We start from the raw sequence: 19,874 nt of genomic DNA, 5'->3' as shown, positions 1-19,874 counted from the left end.
CAAATCATGGCATAAAATCTAAAATGCATGATCAGAAAGAGGAATATACGCTATTGTGAGCAGCTGAGCATCCTAGACTTCTGGTTTGGTTCCTCTAGTTCGTAGCTTTGCTCCAGGTTGTGTTCCCACTGTGTCGGAATGATGTTCCCATTCCTCATTTGGGACAAAGCTCCCAAAATGTGGAATGTAGCCATGTTCCACATTTCTAGTTGCTAAACCTCCATCTGCTTGATCTCATGCCTCCTCTTAGATCCCATGCCACCCTATGTGGTCCAATTAGATCATGCGCGCATTGTAACCCAACCTCCAGAGGCATGAATCGGAGAGGAAGATACGAGGTAATGATGTGCTCTGCCTAACGAAGGTAGTTAGGGAGGTGGCAGAGAAGTGGATAAGAAAATAGAGGCTTCTGAGGAGAAGTAATAAGAAAGGGGTGGCTGTTAGTGATGAGGAGCAAGGGAGGCGTGTAGCACTAGGGTTTTCAATTGGACCTTAGGCTTTTTTTATAGAGCCAGACATCATAAAAGGCATTTATATGTAAATCAAATTATAGAGACGATATTTATTTATCTGTCTTCATAAATGAACTCACAGAAAAGCATTGTGAATTTTTTTTTGAGACTGAACAACTTTTAACCCGTCTCTATTAATCGGAGGTCTCTCAAAAATCTTTTAGTAGTACGCCTAGTCGGCGTGCAATTTGGTCGCTGCATTCTAAATGTCGCCGACACGAGGAACGGGATTGGAGCACCGATCGAATTTGAAACCTAACCTGCTGTACCTAATAATTGGTGGCTTGGACTCCGTCGTTTGTTTCCATGATCGATCATCGATCTAGACTAAATAGTGGTTTGGGACCGCGGAGCCCTCTGCGTAGTCCTCCGTGCGACTATTTGCAGCATTGGCGTTCCTACGCAGCTGACCGTGGACCCCGTTGGCTGGCTGCTGGTGACTTGACTTCTGCCTTGGTTTCAACTCGCTGTCAAGGACTTGTAGGACGGTTGACATGTGAGCACGGTCAATATATTCGCGCTCTGCAGACTGGAAATGATATATACTGTATATATGACTGAGTTTTGTCAGCTGCTGGAATTGTAGAACGACGGAGATAGATATGTACCCTGTTCGCAGCCATGATACAACAAGATCAGCCAGACTTATAAGTCACATAAATGATCGTCGACGAACAGAGAGAAGAACGACGTGTTTGGTTTGGAGAGTGATATCGTCCGGAATCTATTGATGCGGCACGATCGAGGTGGTCCGGCGGTTTCCCGTGGAATGACCCCGTCTGACCTCGTCCGTTGTTTTTGCTCTTTCGTGGAACTGGCCGGTGACAGACCAGTTGGATCGGTCCTGTGAACCAAACGACGTACCTAGGCTCGGATAGAGGGTCGGATAATTCCGGATAGCGTCATGATGCAAACCAAACACGTTCCGTCTCCACGCGTGCGCTGCAAACGACAAGTCTCCGTCCGACGCTGCCGTCGTCGATGCTATCCGGCACTCCGGCTCGATAGTAGATTATTCATTATTGCCCATCGCCATCTTCATTCAATTTCAGTGAAGTGACGAGAGGAGAGGAACGTTATCTGTTCCATCCATGTATCCCTGGCGTGCACTGCTCTCAGATAGCCGGGAAAGAAAAGATTTCTGAATCGTAGCTGGAACACCCGAAGACGATGTCGATGGATCGTCCTGACTCCTGCGTGAGATGCATGCTGTCGTCGACAATGCAGGCAATGCCTTCACGAGCCGTTGTTGCTGTGTGATGTACACACATGCATTATTTCGCCAGGCCCGTACCCTAGATTCTCTGCGTCGCACCATGCCTTTGCGTCGAATGCAGTGCCACACAGTGTGACGGTGTACAAACGATATTTGTCCGGTTAGTTTGGCTCACAAGGCATGACTGATAGATATATTGTGAGAGAAAAATATTATTTGTTGACTGAAAAATACGGCTTATAAATCAAACGAACAGAATGATTCTCGTGACATATATAACTGACATTAATCACATAGCCATACCTGACCAGCAAGTTGCATATACTGTTGGACTCATCGAAAAAGTGATAATTGTATTTTCTTTTTATGGGGAAGTATACACGAGTATTTGCAGGTGCAGAGCTTCCCATCCCATGCTATACAGTAGTACTTGCAAATACAGGAGTACATAGTACTCATCAATGCAGCACCATGCACATACTCCCTCCGTCTTTTTTTTAACTGTCATTCTAACCTTCCAAGAAGTCAAATGTACTCAATTTTAAATATATATATATACTAATATTTATAGTATATGCAATAAGAAAGTTTCATCAACATAAATATCATCATAGCGACCCTTTAAAAAGAACCGAGGAAGTATGGGATTGGAAGTTTTCTGCAAATAATTTGCTAGCTAGGGCTGAAAATCTTAAATGATTGGTGCCACTGCCGCATGCTGCATGCATACGCGCGCATTTGACTAGCAGCATCACGCACGGCACGGAACGTGCAAGCTAAACAAGCGGGGAAAAGTAGGCCTTGTTTAGTTAGCGATTTTTTTTTTTAAGAAATGGTACTATAGCACTTTCCGTTGTTATTTGATAATTAATGTTTAATTATAATCTAATTAGACTTAAAAGATTCGTCTTGTGAATTTCGTCTAAACTGTGTAATTAGTTTTATTTTTTATTTATATTTAATGCTTCATATATGCGTCTAAAGATTCGATGTGACGAGAAATCTTGAAAAATTTTGGGAACTAAACACTACCTTAGTCAAAAAGACGCCATGCGAAACGACATTCCGGGCGTGACTGATATATAGCACTAGTGGTGGCAGCCCAACGTTTTGCTGGAAAGCACACAGGATGAAAGGAACACACGGCTGATGCCTGATGGTGGTGGCCTGGTTACCGGAATCCCCAGCATAAACCGCCGTTCACACTTGGGAGAGTGAAAGGAAATAATATTAATTTGGGGTAAACAGTAAACTTGCATATTACTCATCATATATATACACTGCTTGCGTGTATATGAAATATTGGAAGAATGTGGCGACGTCGTTAAAATGCCCCTTTATTTTTTACTTCGATGGTGAAGGCAGGAGAGGCCATTGGTTTTACTTGTGTGTTTTTGTTGGTTTGGTGGAATAACACGAGCACACGTACGTCACACCACCACCAAATGGATAGGATCGTGTGTAAACAAACATCTGTATTCAAATTTCTGTGGGCCGAAGAGAGACCCAGTCTCAACTGCATGGTGTCACAGAAATTATCACCATGAGAAACCAGTTACAAGGCCGGTGTATGTATATTAGATACTTGGTTGACCTCATCTACAAAATGTCATGCAGCGACATGAACGAGTTTTTCTGACTCACTCTACAAGTCTACATAGATTATCTCATCTCAGTCATGTAATATATATATATATATATATATATATATATATATATATATATATATATATATATATATATATATATATATATATATATATATATATATAATCCCTTTTGGAAAAAGACGGTGTTCTAGAACATTAGGCTGTCTCCCTTTTGGAAAATGTCTAGGCTAACCAATATAATATATACTGTCAAATTTAATACACGTATGAATTTTCACCATCATCCCCCCTTTTAAAAAATGTCAACAGGACGTTTACCTGATCTTCAACTCACCATTCAAACACTATCCGCTATTTATTTTTTCTTATCAGAAAAATTCTATTAGAGGAGTCCCTCAAATATCATTACAAATACTTTTTTAAAACGAGATAAAATATAAAAATATTTAAAAGGATACAAAATACTAGCCCAAAGTGGACGCAACGCAAGTTGGAGAAGCCGGTGGACCGGGCGGCGCAGAGGATCCGCGGCACAGCCGACGGTCGTACTGACCGCGCATGACATACGTATAGGACGACTTTCACCGCCACTCCCTAAAACGGATAGGATATGGACGGATATCACCGATATTATATTTGTTTTCATATTTTTGTCTGGATTCAGATTCGAATATAGATAGTGTCAACTATGTCGGATAGGATACGATTGGATATCAACATCATAAATATACGATTTGAGTATTTGGATATGAATACGATATTGGATGTTGGATATCCGGACTCAGATATGGATAGATCTTAACCCCTCTAAATAAATTTAGTTTCAAATACGATCGGAAAATATAGGTACCGTACCAGTCCATCCTTCTTTTCTTCCCCTCCCCTCCCCTCCCCCCTGCACTGCAGCTGCTCCCCACTTCCCGTTTCGCCCCTCCGCGTTGCTGCTCCCCCTCCGTTTCCCACCCCGCCGGTCGCCGATCCGGCTCACCCCCGCCCCGTTGATTCGCCCCTGTACTTGCGGGTACCATCTTTCTAGCCGTGAGTACCTCTTTGCCTCCTTGCCTGCAAGATTGGCTCTCCTGTTTGCTGCTTCTATTTTAGTTCTTTCGTCCTTGCTTCGTATGGATTTTAAGGGCGTCTTTTCATGAAATCGAAGTTGCTGGATTGCTCGTGGATGTCTAAAAGACATGATTTTTATAGCGCGCTTGATAATCTTGTTGAGTACTAATCCGTGTGTAGAGAAGCCCAGAATTTGCGGTGCATGGTGATGTTAGAAGGGGAGACGGATGCTCTTTTCATTAACTTGTGCTGTAATTGATTCTAATCTGGTTGGTACGGTTCGTGGCAATTGGGATTTTTTTTTTATGAATGGGCCGCTATGAGCACCGCAAGTATTCCGGCTTTACCAAAATCTTCAGTACGGAGGTATGATCAGATATTCTTCCCCGGAGAACCCGCGGCGTGCTGTTGAGGATTTTATTAAAAAGTGAACTCCCTTTTCTTTTATTCTGGCGCGTCAGAGCTGTGTAGTTTGGTCATCTTTGTCTTGGCATTTGTGGTGTGTTTATTTAGTCTTTGATATGCTGATATTTTGGATAATCGATAGTCGGTAATCACTAGTCGGTCTTTTTTTTTTCTTGCGTGGAACATGGCAGTCAGTCAACGTTGCCAATCTTTTTGCGGAAGGGCCTTCAGTCAATATTGCTTAATTTATACGCGTGCTTATTGCTTAGTTGCTTACCATGCACTAGAAGGTGCATGTTAATCGCTAGAGTTTTCCCCAAAACATTGCCAATCTTTTTGCGGGAGGGCATTCAGTCAATATTGCTTAATCTATAAGCATGCTTAGTTAGTGACCAGTGTTTTCCTCGTAACCTGTTTAAAGTTTAATCCAATGGCTGCAACATGATAGAGAGGATTATTCTACTTCCATCTTGATTGGACTACATAAGTTCGCTTGAGTTTCCGATGCATCATCTAACACATTCTAGTACTAAGCCTACGACGATTCAGGATGTTATTACTTTTGAACGTAAAATTGGCAGGAGGTTAACCAGATGTAGAAGAAGGGTTAGGCCTAAGCCAAACAACAGAAAAGGGGGGAAAAAACTTTACAATGGCCACCGTGCCGTGAGGGGGTTTAGGCCACTGGGATCAGATCGCCCACTCTCTTTGCTGCCTGCCCTTGCCCAGAATGATTCAGGGCTCAGTAGTTCAAATGTTTAATCATATAGTGATGCCTACTCAGTGTTGCGGTTTCCCTAAAGAATGTCCATTAACTTTTCTTTGTGGAATAATCAAAAGAAGAATGATGCATTCTGTTTACCCAGACAACTGAAAAAGTGCTGGCAAGTCAAAAGTAGCTTTATATGTCGAACACTGCTAGTTGTGATTCCATGGTCGGTCGGTTAGTTGATAAACTGTTTCCTTATATTTCAGGTAGTAGACGGTTTTGTCAAACAATTCAATCAGAGGAACCCGCGTGTTAACCTGAAGTTATCTGAGATTCTGAAGCAATTAAGGCTCACAACAAGTTTAGCCTAAAAGGTTGAAAGGGAAAAGTTATGTCTTTTGCTAGGCGACTGGACCCGTCAGCTTACACGGACAATCTATACATTCATAAATTTGCCACACCAAGCTCAAGCTTTGCTGCTCGAAGATTTTCCTCTGATACACAGTTGTTCCGTTATGACCCAGAACCATACAATGAGTATGGGCATATGGGTTTCACTGGAGCACCATCCGCTGCATTTCAAAACTCCTTTTGTAGTCAGCAGGCCTCACTAAAACTATACCATGTAACTGATGATGGACGATCTCCAAGTGTTGCAGATACTCAGTATAACTCATGCTCTGATGCAGCAAAAGATTCACCAGTGGTTTCCAATGTCTCGCAGCAGAACTCCCAGTCTGTATCAGATAGTCAGAGTTCTGAAATCGAAGTAGAGTTCGATGAAGATGACATTAGGCTGAAGCTTCAGGAGCTGGAGCATGCTTTACTTGACGATGGTGATGATATCTTATTTGACATTTCCCAGGCAGGTAGCATTAATGATGAATGGGCTGACCCCATGAAGAATGTATTGCTTCCAAATTCACCAAAAGAATCAGAGTCAAGCATCAGTTGTGCTGTTAGCAACAGTGGAGCTCCAAGGACTCCAAAGCAATTGCTCTTTGACTGTGCTGCTGCATTGTCTGAATACAACACAGATGAAGCACAGGCGATCATAACAGAACTCCGACAGATGGTCTCCATTCAAGGGGACCCTTCTGAAAGGATTGCAGCATACCTGGTGGAGGGCCTTGCTGCAAGAATAGTAGCTTCAGGGAACGGCATCTACAAGGCTTTGACATGCAAGGATCCTCCAACTCTGTATCAACTTTCAGCAATGCAAATCCTCTTTGAAATATGCCCATGCTTCCGTTTGGGCTTCATGGCTGCTAATTATGCTATAGTTGAAGCCTGCAAAGGAGAAGAAAGACTGCACATTATCGACTTTGACATCAATCAGGGCAGCCAGTACATTACATTGATACAATTTCTGAAAAACAATGCAAACAAGCCGCGCCATTTGAGGATAACTGGTGTTGATGATCCTGAGACAGTTCAGAGGCCCATTGGAGGTCTGAGGGTCATTGGGCAACGCCTAGAGAAGCTTGCAGAGGACTGTGGGGTCTCTTTCGAATTCAGGGCTGTGGGTGCTAACATTGGGGATGTTACACCTGCGATGCTTGATTGTCGTCCTGGTGAAGCACTTGTTGTCAATTTTGCATTCCAGTTGCACCATCTTCCTGATGAGAGTGTTTCAATTATGAATGAAAGGGACCAGCTGCTTCGTATGGTGAAGGGACTCCATCCTAAGCTTGTGACCCTGGTTGAGCAGGATGCCAATACCAATACTGCACCGTTTCTGCCAAGGTTAGTGACTTTATAAAAAGAGTCCACTCTAGATGCTAATCTAATGTTGTACTGTGGATTTTATATATGAACCCCATGTATGTTTTGATCTTATGACTCCTACAGTAGCATTAACATCTGACTTTCACAGGTTCCGTGAAGTCTATGATTACTACTCTGCGCTTTTTGATTCTTTAGATGCGACACTTCCCAGGGAGAGCCCAGATAGAATGAATGTGGAGAGGCAATGTCTTGCACGAGAAATTGTTAACATCTTGGCTTGTGAAGGTCCTGATCGTGTGGAGAGGTACTACCTGTACCCAGCCATGTTTTTACCAGTCCTCCTGCATTCTCACCCTTTTTCCTGAAATTTAAGAAACTGATAGTGAAGTTGTTACATGTTGCAGGTACGAAGTTGCTGGGAAATGGAGAGCAAGAATGACAATGGCTGGCTTCACACCATGCCCGTTTAACAGCAATGTCATCAGCGGAATAAAGTCGATACTGAAATCATATTGTGATAGGTACAAGTTCCACGAGGAGCATGGCGGGCTTCACTTTGGCTGGGGGGAGAAGACTCTCATTGTCTCCTCCGCATGGCAATAGAGAATTAGAGCTCACGTATGGAGTTGCATTAGTATTGTTGTATTTTGGGAGCTTCCGGTGCAGACTGTAAAAAGATGTGACCGCTGGGCTGTTAACTGAACCTTACCTATTCGCTTGGTCGTAAACGATCGTAAATTTTCAGCCGGAACAATGTTTTTCTCTCACACCAAACCAGCCAACAGTGTTTGGCTGATTACCTGGTGCTAGTAGCATCTTGTTGCGTGATGAATCTGTATTTTAGGATAGAAGAGTCATGACATGGCGACTCTACTTTGTGTATAAAAATTATGCATTACTTAACTAGAAGATATTTTGTACTCACCTGCAGCAAACAATTCTGAATCAGAAGCAAGATCCACGCCAGATTATCATGATATTCAGTACATCAATGCGAAAAGTGAACTTTGCTGAGAACATATTTGACATCAAGACTTAAGATTATCCAATAGAGTCATCATGTAATTACATCAATTTTCTGTACAACAATTTGAAAAGCGTACAAAGCTCATGTACAAGCTTATGAAAGCTGTGTAAAATGAGATGGCAACCGTGACTGCCTATCTTGGCTCGTCACGTATCCGTGTTGATGTATATATGGTGGTTACAAGACTTGGAATACAAGGTAGTTAGTTGGAGAGATAATGATCTCATCTCTAGATCTAACAACCTGATTCTATCCTAACTGAAACACAGCCAACACAATCACGGTCATATGCCGTGTTACATGCAAGTACGTATACAGGGAGATATGTCATGTTTCTTAACACCCCCGCTCAATCTATACTTGTCTTCTCTACAAGATTTAGATTGTTCTTGAACTCTTCAAACTTCCTTTGCGGTAATGCTTTAGTAAAGCCATCTGCAACTTGATCTTCAGTAGGCACAAACCTTATTTCTAGTTGTCCTTCTTGCAACCCTCTCACGCACAAAGCGGAAATCAATTTCTATGTGCTTAGCCCTGGCATGAAAGACTGGATTTGCTGCCAAGTAGGTTGCTCCAAGATTATCACACCAGAGACGGGGTTTTACTTTCAGTTTGATCCCCAGCTCACCAAGAAGCTGTTATACCCAAATCATCTCAGCTGTTGCATTTGCCATTGACTTGTACTCAGCTTCAGTGCTAGACCTGGACACTGTAGGTTGCTTCCGGGCACTCCATGAGATTACATTCGATCCCAAGAAGATTACAAATCCACCAGTTGACCTTCTATCATCTCTACATCCTGCCCAATCTGCATCTGGAAAACCCACTAACAATTAATGGTGACTTCTTTCTAATCAACAGCCCTGTATTCATTGAAAACTTTAGATATCTAATGACCCTCTTGACTGCTGACCAGTGAGTTGTAGTGGGTGAGTGCAAATACTGGCAAACTTTGTTAACTGCAAACGCTAGATCCGGTCTAGTAAGAGTGATGTATTGCAATGCACCAACCACACTCCTATACCTGGTGCTATCTTCTAGGACTGAGTAAATCTCCATCTCCTTGTATCATCTTTTCAGCGAGAGCCATAGGAGTAGCAACAGGTTTGCAGTTCAACATTCTTACTCTGGACAGAATGTCTTGAGCATACCTCCTTTGGGTTAGAAGCAAATCACCACTTGATTTTCTCTCCACCTCTATTCCCAGGAAGTAGTGCAAATCTCCAAGGTCCTTGAGTGCAAAATCCTTCTTAAGTGCCTGCAACAGTACCTTGACAGCATCTTGTGATGAGCTGGTTACTATTATATCATCCACATAAATCAACATATATATCTCTACACCCCCTCTACTATAAATAAAGAGTGAGGTATCTGATCTTGAGGGAACAAACCCGAGAACAACAAGTTTGGAGCTCAGTTCTGCGTACCAAGCTCTTGGAGCTTGTTTCAATCCATAGATGGCTTTCTTGAGCTTGCAAACAAAGGAAGGACATTTTGGATTCTCGAACCCTGGTGGTTGTCTCATGTAAACCTCCTCTTCCAGAACACCATGAAGAAACGCGTTCTGAACATCTAGCTGTCGTAGACACCATCCACGCGCCACTGCCAGGGATAGTACCAACCTCACAGTTGCAATTTTGACAACTGGACTAAATGTATCTTCATAGTCAATCCCATAACGTTGCTTAAAACCTTTAGCAACTAATCTCGCCTTATACCGATCAATTTTACCATCAGCTCTCTTCTTTATTTTGAACACCCACTTACAATCTATAATATTCTTCCCTTGTGACGGTGGAACAAGATTCCAGGTGCCATTTCTTTGTAATGCTTCATACTCATCTTGCATTGCTTCTTTCCACTTGGATGATTTCAAGGCTTCCTCCACATAATTCGGCTCATCAGAAGTGCAGATGTTAGCATAGCGTACTGTGCCGTCAGTGTAAATCTTTGGCTTGACAATACCGCTTTGAAGACGCGTCTGTGGTCGAGACACCTCGGGGTTGTGTCCTGCTGCATCATCATTTTGAGCCGCCTCACTGGAATCAGCCACACCAGATCCGGAGTCAGCGGCAGAAGATCCGGCGATCGGTGGAGTTGGTCCCGTCCGGTCGACGCGCTGGGAGACCGGCGCAAGTGCTGAAGTTGATCCTGCCCCCCCACGCGTCGAGCCCGGAAAAGCCGTCGCAACCTCGGACGAAACCTCGACTAGCGACGCACTCTCTGGCAGAGGAGCATCCTCGGATCCTGAGCTCGGATTCACTGCGGCTGCTGGATCCATGGCCTCATCATCCTGTATTTCCTGAATAACCTGCACATCATCTGATTCCTGTGTTTCATCGCCATTAGTTACAACAGCAGGATTAGTAACATCAGGAACATGACAATCTACTACCCCAGGAACAAAAGGATTTAGATTTTCAGGAAGGAGAGACACTTCATCTCTTAATCACGCACCGGCATTGGGATGCAAGGATGAGAAGGGAAAAACATCCTCATCAAACACAACATCTCTTGAGATGTAAATGCGACCTGTTTTAGGTTCAAGGCACTTGAAGCCCTTGTGAAGAGAACTGTAGCCAAGAAACACACATTGCGTCGATCGGAAAGATAGTTTTCTTGCATTGTATGGTCTCAAATTTGGCCAACATGCACACCCAAACACTCTAAGAGAATCATAATGAGGTTTTTCTTTTAACAGGAGCTCGACAGGAGTTTTATTCTCTATGACTTTAGATGGAAGAATGTTGATGATATAGGTAGCAGTAAGAAAGGCATGATCCCAAAATTTTAAAGGCATAGATGCTTGGGCTAAAAGGGATAGACCTACTTCCACTATATGCCGATGCTTCCTCTCAGCTCTACCATTTTGTTGGTGCGTATGCGGACAGGAGACTCTATGGGAAATTCCCAACTGTTGGAAGAAGGAGTTCAATCTCTCATACTCACCCCCCCAATCAGTTTGCATATGCACTATCTTCTTATTGAATTTTCTCTCCACAAGATTTTGAAAGTTGTTGAAAACGCGAAACACTTCGGATTTGTGTTTAAGGAGGAAGATCCATGTGTATCTACTATAATCATCGATGAAGGAAACATAATAAGCACAATTGCCAATAGAAATAGGAGCAGGCCCCCACACATCCGAGTGAATCAAGTCAAGGGGAGCACCACTTTTATTATTCGAGCTGGAATAGGGAAATTGACGACTCTTTGCTCTTTGGCAAGAGTCACACACCGACTCAACATCACGATCTGACGAACAAGGAAGCAAATTGTTTTTGATAACTCTCTCAACAATAGGAAAGGACGCATGACCCAAACGACTATGCCATCGCCAAGTGGATGGTCTACCGACACGACAAGCCTGCTTATGACGCTGTGCTCCTGCCTCTTGAGACCTCAATGGATAGAGGCCGTCCTCACACTTGCCGTGATGAAGGATCTTCTTCGTAGCCCGATCCTTTATGAGAAAATAGTGAGGATGAAATTCAATGAAAGTGTTATTGTCGGATGTGAGATGATGTACCTGAAACAAGACTTTTGTTTGCACTTGGAACATGAAGAACATTTTGTAGATGCAAGGGCTTAATTGGGGTATGTAAGATTGCATGACCAATATTACTAATCTGCATACCTGATCCACTAGCAGTGTGGACTTGATCGGTGCCCTTGTACTTGTCCCTCACGGAGAGCTTCTCCAGCTCGGCGGTGATGTGATCCGTAGCCCCGCTGTCGACGTACCAGTTGGTGTCGACGCCAGTAGTTCACCTGCGCCGCCCCGGCCGTCTTGGTGTAGGGCTGGTAGTCCTCCTCAAAACGATGCCAGCAGACGTCAGCCTCGTGCCCTTTCTTCTTGCACACCTGACAGGTTGGTTTGGCGGCTGGTTGTCCACCGGTCTTGGAAGGCGGTGGAGAGTTGCCGAAGCCACGTCCACCGAAGCCTCTGCCAGGACCCCCACAGGCCACGACCACGAGGACCCCCGCGACCACGAGATGTTGCATTGACGACGGAGTTGTGGCCGTGGTTGCTGTTATCCTGGAGCATCTGAAGACGCATGTCGTAGGCGAGGATCTAGGCATAGAGGTCACTCAGCGTGATAGGCTCTGTGCGCCCCAAGACAGAGGACACGAGCGGGTTGTAGTCGAAGTCAAGGCCAGCGAGGATGAACGTCACCAGTTCATCGTCCCCAACTAGGCTTCCTCGGCGGCGGCGAGTTCATCACCGATCGCCTTGACCTTGGCATAGTAGGCAGCAGCAGACTGGCTGCCCTTCTTGCAATTCGCAAGTTGCATGCGTAGATTGGTCACGCGCGCCTGTGACTGGGCCGAGAACATGTTCCCGAGCGCCGTCCAGACGGCCGTCGCGGTGGTCTTGGTCGCCACCTGCGCGAGGACCTCCCTTGAGAGGGAGTTGTTGATGTGGGCGAGGAGCAGCTGGTCATCCTTGACCCACTTCTCATACTCAGGGTTGATGGCGGTGAACTTGGTCTTGTCCTCCTCCTTGACGAGCTCGATGGTCATCGCCGGAGCAACTTTGGATCCATCCAGGTATCCTTCAAATTGCGCCGCGCGGATGCCGGGCATGATCTGCGCCTTCCATAGGAGGAAGTTGTCGCGAGTGAGCTTCTCGGAGATTGAGGGGCCAAACGTCGAATGGTGGGAGTGGTTGGAGGAGGAGGATGAAGACGACGCCATGGCTAGATGTATCTATGGAAGAGTAGCTCTGATTACCATGTAAAATGAGATGGCAACCGTGACCGCCTATCTTGGCTCGTCATGTATCCGTGTTGATGTATATATGGTTGTTACAAGACTTGGAATACAAGGTAGTTAGTTGGGGAGATAATGATCTCATCTCTAGATCTAACAACCTGATTCTATCCTAACTGAAACACAGCCAACACAATCACGGTCATATGCCGTGTTACATGCAAGTACGTATACAGGGAGATATATCATGTTTCTTAACAAGCTGGATCAACACTATACATGTATCCTCTTCGGAATCAATACAGGTATACTTGTATACCCAATAGAATCCAAGTATTATCACAATAAGCAATATACAGGTGTCCTCTTCAGAAATAATCCATTTATATACTCAGAGAATCTGAATATTTTGGCTCTCACAATATGACATATATGGGTATAAGCTCAATCATGTCATTAGGGTAAAAGCTGTGTCGTGAATTCAATGAATTATAATTAGTATTTGGTTGCATTTTAACCCGTTTAGAGGACTCCAAAAGTCTGACAAGCGATGGAAGAGGTCTAGGAACAGGGATATTCCTTGACCTGTAAAGCCTCTTCAAACTTGTATTCAAACATTTCGATGATCCAATAATGCACAAAGGTTCCTTTTGACAATCAGTTCTTTCTGCACTTCTGACCATGGTAAGGTTTAAGTCTTTCGTGGAACTCAGATGATTTTGACTCCTCTGCAACTTCTGACTTTTCAAGTTGATCAGACACCACTAACATATTGTGTTGAACAGCAGGTAATGACTTCACTTGACACGCTTCTAATTGCGTTGAGGTTGTTTCATGCTTACAGGAAGTCACAGTCATCTCCAATTGCCATGGGATCCTGCTGGGAGGCTGGTGGTTGTTTCGTATCGAAATCCATTGAAGAATATGTTTCAACATCTTCACTACTACCATGAACCGAATCTGTTGGTGCACATGCCCTGGCTTCTTCTAAGGCAATGTACTCTTCTTTCATAATGTCAATTGCTTGAGAGGCAAACCTTGCTCTTCCAAACAATGTAATGTCTGGTTCTTCAGGTGGAGGGGGTGGCACAAATTTCAGTTCAAGGGTGCTTATTACATTTAAATATGTACATCCATCTCTGGTGGAAGATGAATGAATCATCATCAACGACAAAACTTGAGTTATCTTCGTTTGTCTGTGTTTCAGACACAAGCACTGAACAAGGGGAGGACACTGACTTTTCAAGAGGATCTCTGAATATTTTCCACAGTGGATCATCAGGTGTTAAGCGGGTCTTGAAACAATGTTTCTTTACAATTACATAGCTCAGCTCAATGGCAAAGCACGGCGGAGTTGTTGAAATAACCCACTGAGGTTGGAGAAGTTGCAGTGCCTGCTCCAACTCATCACGAGAGGAGTGAATGGAGAAACAAACATGCCAGATGCCAAACTCATCCTGCTCAGCTTCTGTTAGGCTGGGTTTCTTCTGGTTTCGAGCACAGCTTGCATACCACTGTATTGATGGACGAATAAGTAAGGGTTCAGGTTGGAGATTTGCCCTTGCCTCTGCAAGCTCCTTGCTTGCTCTATCATATAACTGGTGGAACCCAAGCATCTGCGGGGTTAAGAAGGTCACGACCGACAAGGAAGAAAACAAGGGGTCACTCCATGTGATAGGCACCAGAAGAAATGATAGAAGGTGCAGGACTCAGCATCAGGTACCAGCCAATTGTGTGTGATTTTTTTTACGAAACAAGAACCTTGATGTTATGATACTAACATAATGTATAATAGGATTAACATTAACTTATTTTGCCTTAAAATGGAAACGAATCAGCTAGCTTCCATGTGTATTATAAAGTCATAGTGACTGACTACTGTGAGGTAAATATTTCCCTTATGGCAGGCTTGAAGTAATACAAAAATTGCAGTATTAGGAAGACGGAAGAATGTGTTTCATGGAATAATATACCTGAAAGCGAGAAGATGAATCATTAGTGATGATTTCAGGGGCTGTCAGTGATAGTGTTTTAAAACAATCCAATTTCCGGTGAACATAAATTTTCGATCCGGAAGTCCGTGACACCTCAACTAGTATATCTTCGTGCCCAAGAAGATCACAAGCAAGGAAAACAAATGGTGCAAGTGGATGCTTCCATATGCAAGCTATAACCTGCAATCACTGAATCATTTCTCAATTGTAACTATCCCTGTTGTCAGAAGAACACTTCTACAAGGTACATGAAGAACATATCTAATCACAGCACATGAGCACAGAGAACCTGCCGGATTGCTGACTCCTTGCTCGGTAGCTTGAGGAAGCATTTGGAGAAGGTGCAATCTAGGAATACAAAGTCAAGTCGGCAAATGTTTTCGTTTCCTTTCTTCGTTATGTACTTCATTGGCAAATCCTGTATGCAGTCTGGTGTAAGCCGACAGTCCCCTGTGTGAAGTATGGTACCAAATTGACCCTCAAACAAGAACATGACTGCCCCTGAAATCACCAAATAGGCCAAGCATAAGACATCCCTTACTCCTAGGAGCACATAACGAGCATACTGAGCTCAAATCAAACAGAACAATGGACAAATGTTCTCTACACTCTACACAAAGAGATAGCATCACATTACATTTACATTTTTGCTAGGTTTCATATCAAATAAATCGCAGAGCATTCTTGACAAGCTCCTATACCAAGTAAATTATACTCCCTTATAATTACCATAATGACATCGACAGAAATGGAATAGTTAGAACGAACACATTACCAGGGCAGTGATTTGCGCCGTTCGTGGTGACAGAGAATTTTTTTTTAATTTTAACACTTTTTGTAAATTAATTTTAAATCTAACACTATTTTTTTCTTCAAAACTAACACTTTTGGCCGCGTCTATTGCCATGGCGCGGCGAAACAGTCTGTGCTGCGCCATGCATGGTGGCGCGGCGTGAGGGTGACGTGGCGAAAGACCGGGGCCGTTGACCGATGACGTGGCAAGGTCTGCCGCGCCACCGATCTTGGTGCGGCCCTGACGCGCCACGGCGCATGGCGCGGCAGGATCAGATAAATATCGCCCGCGAGCCACCCCTGCCCGCGAGCCGCCCGCCCTGCCTCCTGCCTGCCTGCCCCTGCCCGAAGCGCCGCCGCCGCCACACCCACAGCTCCTGCACGCCGACCACCGCGCCTGCCCACCCGCCCGCCCGCGCCGCACGCGCTCGCCCACTCCGGCCGCGCCACGAACACCTGGCGAGTCACGGCCGCCGCCCGCCCGCTCATATCAAGGTACGTGCCTCTCTCAATTTCATGTTATTATGATTGTTATTTTAGTTAGGGTTAATGATTTAGGATAGTTAGGTTAGTGAATTTGTTAGGATTTGTTAGTGATTTAGGATAGTGATTTAGAATTTGTTAGGACAGTGATTTAGAATTTGTTAGTGGTTTAGGATAGTTAAGGTTTGGTTAGGTAGTTAGGGTTTAGGTGATTGTTAGTTAGAATTTTAGGTTTAGGGATTGATTAGGTATTTATTATTTAGTTAGTTTATAGTAGTAAAGGTTGTCAGTATATATACTAGTTTTCAAGTGTCGGTACTTAGTAGTGCGTGATACAGGCGATTTGGATGACTTGATGAAGTTTCATCAAATGCTTATTTTTTAGTGAAGTTGTTTAATATGTCTATTAATGTTACTTTGAATATATACATGTGCTTTGATATTGTGTTCATATTGCATAACAAGTAGTTCAAATTTTGCAATGCTAAGTAATGTTAATTTGAATATTGTTAATTTGAATACCCTAACCCTTTGTTTATCCAATTTATAACAGGATGACCCCCTCCCACGCAGCACCCGTTGTATCCTCTTCTTGAGGTGGAGTACGATGACCAGCACCGAGCACACATCTTGAGTGACATCGACGCAGAGGTGGCCTTGCCTCCTTTGAGGCCCCGCACGCATACCAGGGCGCACTAGTGGGACGAGTGTTACGCGTCGTACATACGGCGTGCCGGCTTCCTCGAGCTTGTCCGTGTTGTCAACTATGGTCTTCCGCCCCTTGACCTAGCACTACTTCCTGCAGCTGTAGACAGGTGCGAGTGCCTTCTTTGTATGTAAACATTCTTGTAACAAATTTTAGGCAACTAACAGTCGTTCTATTCTTATAACAGGTGGAGGTCTGAGACCCACACGTTCCACCTACCTTGTGGCGAGATGACCTTGACCATGCAGGATGTGAAGGCTCTCTTTGGCCTTCGGTTGGGGGGACTTTCAGTGACAGGGATAGTTGACAATGATCACTAAGGGAGTTGGTGGCTCAGTTCACTGGCTTTCTTCCACCGGACGACGAGGCTTCCAAGAAAAATAAGTGAGCAATTCAAGCCTATTTAATACTTGCATTGCTTTCCTACAGCCATCGGGTCTAATTTTCTTTGGTCAATTTTAAGAAAAGTTCTAGTGTTTCGTCGTCCTAGGATCATAGAGCGCTTTGATTACTTGGACCCACAGACTGATGAGGCTCAGATCGACAGGTTCGCTAGAGTGTGGCTCTGGCACTTCCTTGGTGCTTTCCTATTTCCAGACGCATCGGACAACACTATCAGCTAGATCTTTCTTGACATACTACGCCAGCCGTGGGAGAACATAGCAGCGTACAACTGGGGCAGCGCAGTCCTGGCATGGATGTATCGAACAACTATGTGTTGCCTGGCGTCGCACCTCAAGGTATGCGAACCTTGGGGGTTGCTCCTACCTACTCCAGGTTTGGTGTTGGGAACGATGGCCCGTTGGGAGGCCCCTTGCTACTGGTTTACCGGTAAGTACTTCAGTTCACTATATTCTTCGATGCAGTTACATATGATGAAATTATTAATGGCTAATTCATTATCGTGTTCAATGCAGCAATGGAACGGGTAGGATACACTCCCTACAGCTCTGTATATCTAGACGGAAGCAGAGTTAGTCAGAGGGAATGCAAGGCGCAAGTACAGGGAGTACACGGACGGTCTCGATGTCCTGACACAACACCAGGTTACGCTCTCTTTACTATCATACACGTGTCTTATTCGATGTACACTATATCATAACCTAACTCAATTACGAAATGTCCAGGTGCATTGGTGTCCTTGGGAATGCTCCGGAGCTTGAGTACTATCTGAGTCCTGTCAATAGGGATGAGGTAGACGAGTATCGCTGCAACGTCCCTCTTATTTTCTTCCACGTGGTCGAGATTCACTTGCCCATTAGGGTTTGCAGATAGTTTGGAAGAAGGACAGGCTACCCACCACCGCTTTACTCTACCAACCAAGCATTGCACGGGTGCGTTATCGATTAATAACAAAGCTATAATTCAGAGGTGTGTATGGTACAACTAACAATCGGTTTGTTGCAGGTATGACCGTAGCAAGAGGTACAAGATGAAGGATTAGCACGTGACACACGACCTGTACATCCAGTTGTGGCCTGAATAGGGACCAACAGCCGGTCCATGCGGGTCCCCACACGACCAGCACATCTTCGACGAGTACCTGCGGTGGCTTCACAGGTCCACTGAGGACACATATCAAGCCCCTGTATACTGAGGAGGCGATTGACGAGGACTCCGAGGAAGATGTGATCGAAGATCTGTACGACATTGCCACTAGGGACGACACACAACTTCAGAGAGCCCCGCTTCAAAGATACGTGGTAAGATACTCGAAATGGTACAATTTGTTAGTTTTGAAAAAAAAACAGTGTTAGAATTAAAATTAGTTTACAAAAAGTGTTAAAATTAAAAAAAAATCGTGATAGAGAAGGCGCCGGTGGGATCATCTAGCACCACCGTCCTCCCCACCTTCCATCTCCACGAACTCCCAACTTCCCAACTGCATCACAATTCACACCGCGGCGCAAGAGCCTTTAGCAAAGACACCCCAATAGAAACATTTTGGCGGGCAGAACATACAGAGGAAGGGAAATGGGCTAATTACCTGGGGAAAGTGGCAAAGCACGAGGTGCAGGGTGAGGCGGGTGGCGTAGACGGTGCCGCCCCCGTCGATGTCGGCACCGGCGCCGATGAGGTGGTCCCAGTGCGTGTGGGTGAGGAAGCGGTGGCACCGGCGCCAGGAGGAGGGACCCCACATGTCAACGGCGAAGGGGAGCCCCCGCGGCATGTCTATCGGCATTCTCCCCCAGTTTCCTTAGCGAAATTACATATAGGTCCCTCCCCTCGTCCGGATCGTGGCCGCTGGTCGGTGGGGTCACAAGGGTGGAGTTCTCCTTGATGGAAACAGGGTGGAGTTCGTTGCGTTGTTTTATATGCGCACGGAATGGGTGAAGCCGGCTCCTTCCTTCGGAACGAAGAGTACGGGTTAACGGTTCGGAGTTTGGGTGAGTGATCAGACCTGTGTGCTTAACCTGTTAACTTGCCGCCTTTTGCAGTTTGGGTGGGTCCCATGTCATCGTTTTCTCGATGAAGTTCGGGCCGCTTTCTCTGTGGTATGTTAGATTCCATCGTTCTTCAGGGCCTCAACACAAAGGGCCTCTATTGTGTCATATTTTTTAGCCCAACTAGAATTTATGATTGACCCAATGAGATTCTGATCAAGCTCTATTTAGGCTCCGTACAGCTCCGCTTTATCGGTGTAGTTTTTTTGTTTGGCTTCATCAGTAGTTTTGTTGAATGGTATGTCGCGCTCGGATAGACGCCGGTGGTGGCTCTGCTTCCAGCGCATAGCGAGTGGACGGCGTGAACCTAGGGTCACCACGCGGGCATCGCGCAGGCGTCGGGTAGCGTTCCCCTATCGATGCGGGACCCATGGGATACCCCATAGGGAAGAGAGAAGATCTAGTCTAACTAGGTTTCCTTTCATGTAATCCTAGTAGTATTATTATTCTATAATCCTACTAGGAACTCTTATTGT

General features: G+C 44.8%; 1 protein-coding gene, 1 non-coding gene and 1 pseudogene across 3 annotated transcripts; 1 reads left to right on the top strand and 2 right to left on the bottom strand.

Annotated features, from left to right (window-relative positions):
- Positions 1–4,243: 4,243 nt before the first annotated feature.
- Positions 4,244–8,216, top strand: LOC136453757 (scarecrow-like protein 1). 2 transcript variants are annotated; one of them, XM_066454311.1, is made up of 4 exons: positions 4,244–4,376; positions 5,778–7,257; positions 7,388–7,543; positions 7,644–8,216. In XM_066454311.1, the coding sequence occupies exons 2-4, from the start codon at positions 5,903–5,905 to the stop codon at positions 7,840–7,842; spliced, it is 1,710 nt and encodes a 569-aa protein (XP_066310408.1). In that variant the 5' UTR covers positions 4,244–4,376; positions 5,778–5,902; the 3' UTR covers positions 7,843–8,216. The 2 variants fall into 2 exon arrangements, with proteins under 2 accessions (XP_066310408.1, XP_066310409.1); XM_066454312.1 differs by lacking the exon at positions 4,244–4,376 and adding an exon at positions 4,410–4,763.
- Positions 8,217–12,325: 4,109 nt separating this feature from the next.
- LOC136455740 (small nucleolar RNA Z247) lies at positions 12,326–12,464 on the bottom strand. Its single transcript, XR_010759213.1, has one exon. It is a non-coding gene; the product is annotated as a small nucleolar RNA Z247 (small nucleolar RNA).
- An 886-nt stretch (positions 12,465–13,350) lies between these two features.
- On the bottom strand, positions 13,351–19,136 carry LOC136453756 (uncharacterized; annotated as a pseudogene).
- Positions 19,137–19,874: the final 738 nt, after the last annotated feature.

The sequence above is a fragment of the Miscanthus floridulus genome, chromosome 5, assembly GCF_019320115.1.
Source record: "Miscanthus floridulus cultivar M001 chromosome 5, ASM1932011v1, whole genome shotgun sequence".
Taxonomy (NCBI): Eukaryota; Viridiplantae; Streptophyta; class Magnoliopsida; order Poales; family Poaceae; genus Miscanthus; species Miscanthus floridulus.
This window is presented reverse-complemented; position numbering and strand designations above follow the sequence as displayed.

What these genes read in the sequence shown, in the direction of transcription:
- LOC136453757 (XM_066454311.1), top strand. Translation starts at nt 5,903, where the DNA reads ATGTCTTTTGCTAGGCGACTGGACCCGTCAGCTTACACGGACAATCTA. An exon ending in ACTGCACCGTTTCTGCCAAG is followed by an intron (nt 7,258 to 7,387) that starts GTTAGTGACTTT and finishes TGACTTTCACAG; the next exon opens with GTTCCGTGAAGTCTATGATT. An exon ending in GGTCCTGATCGTGTGGAGAG is followed by an intron (nt 7,544 to 7,643) that starts GTACTACCTGTA and finishes TACATGTTGCAG; the next exon opens with GTACGAAGTTGCTGGGAAAT.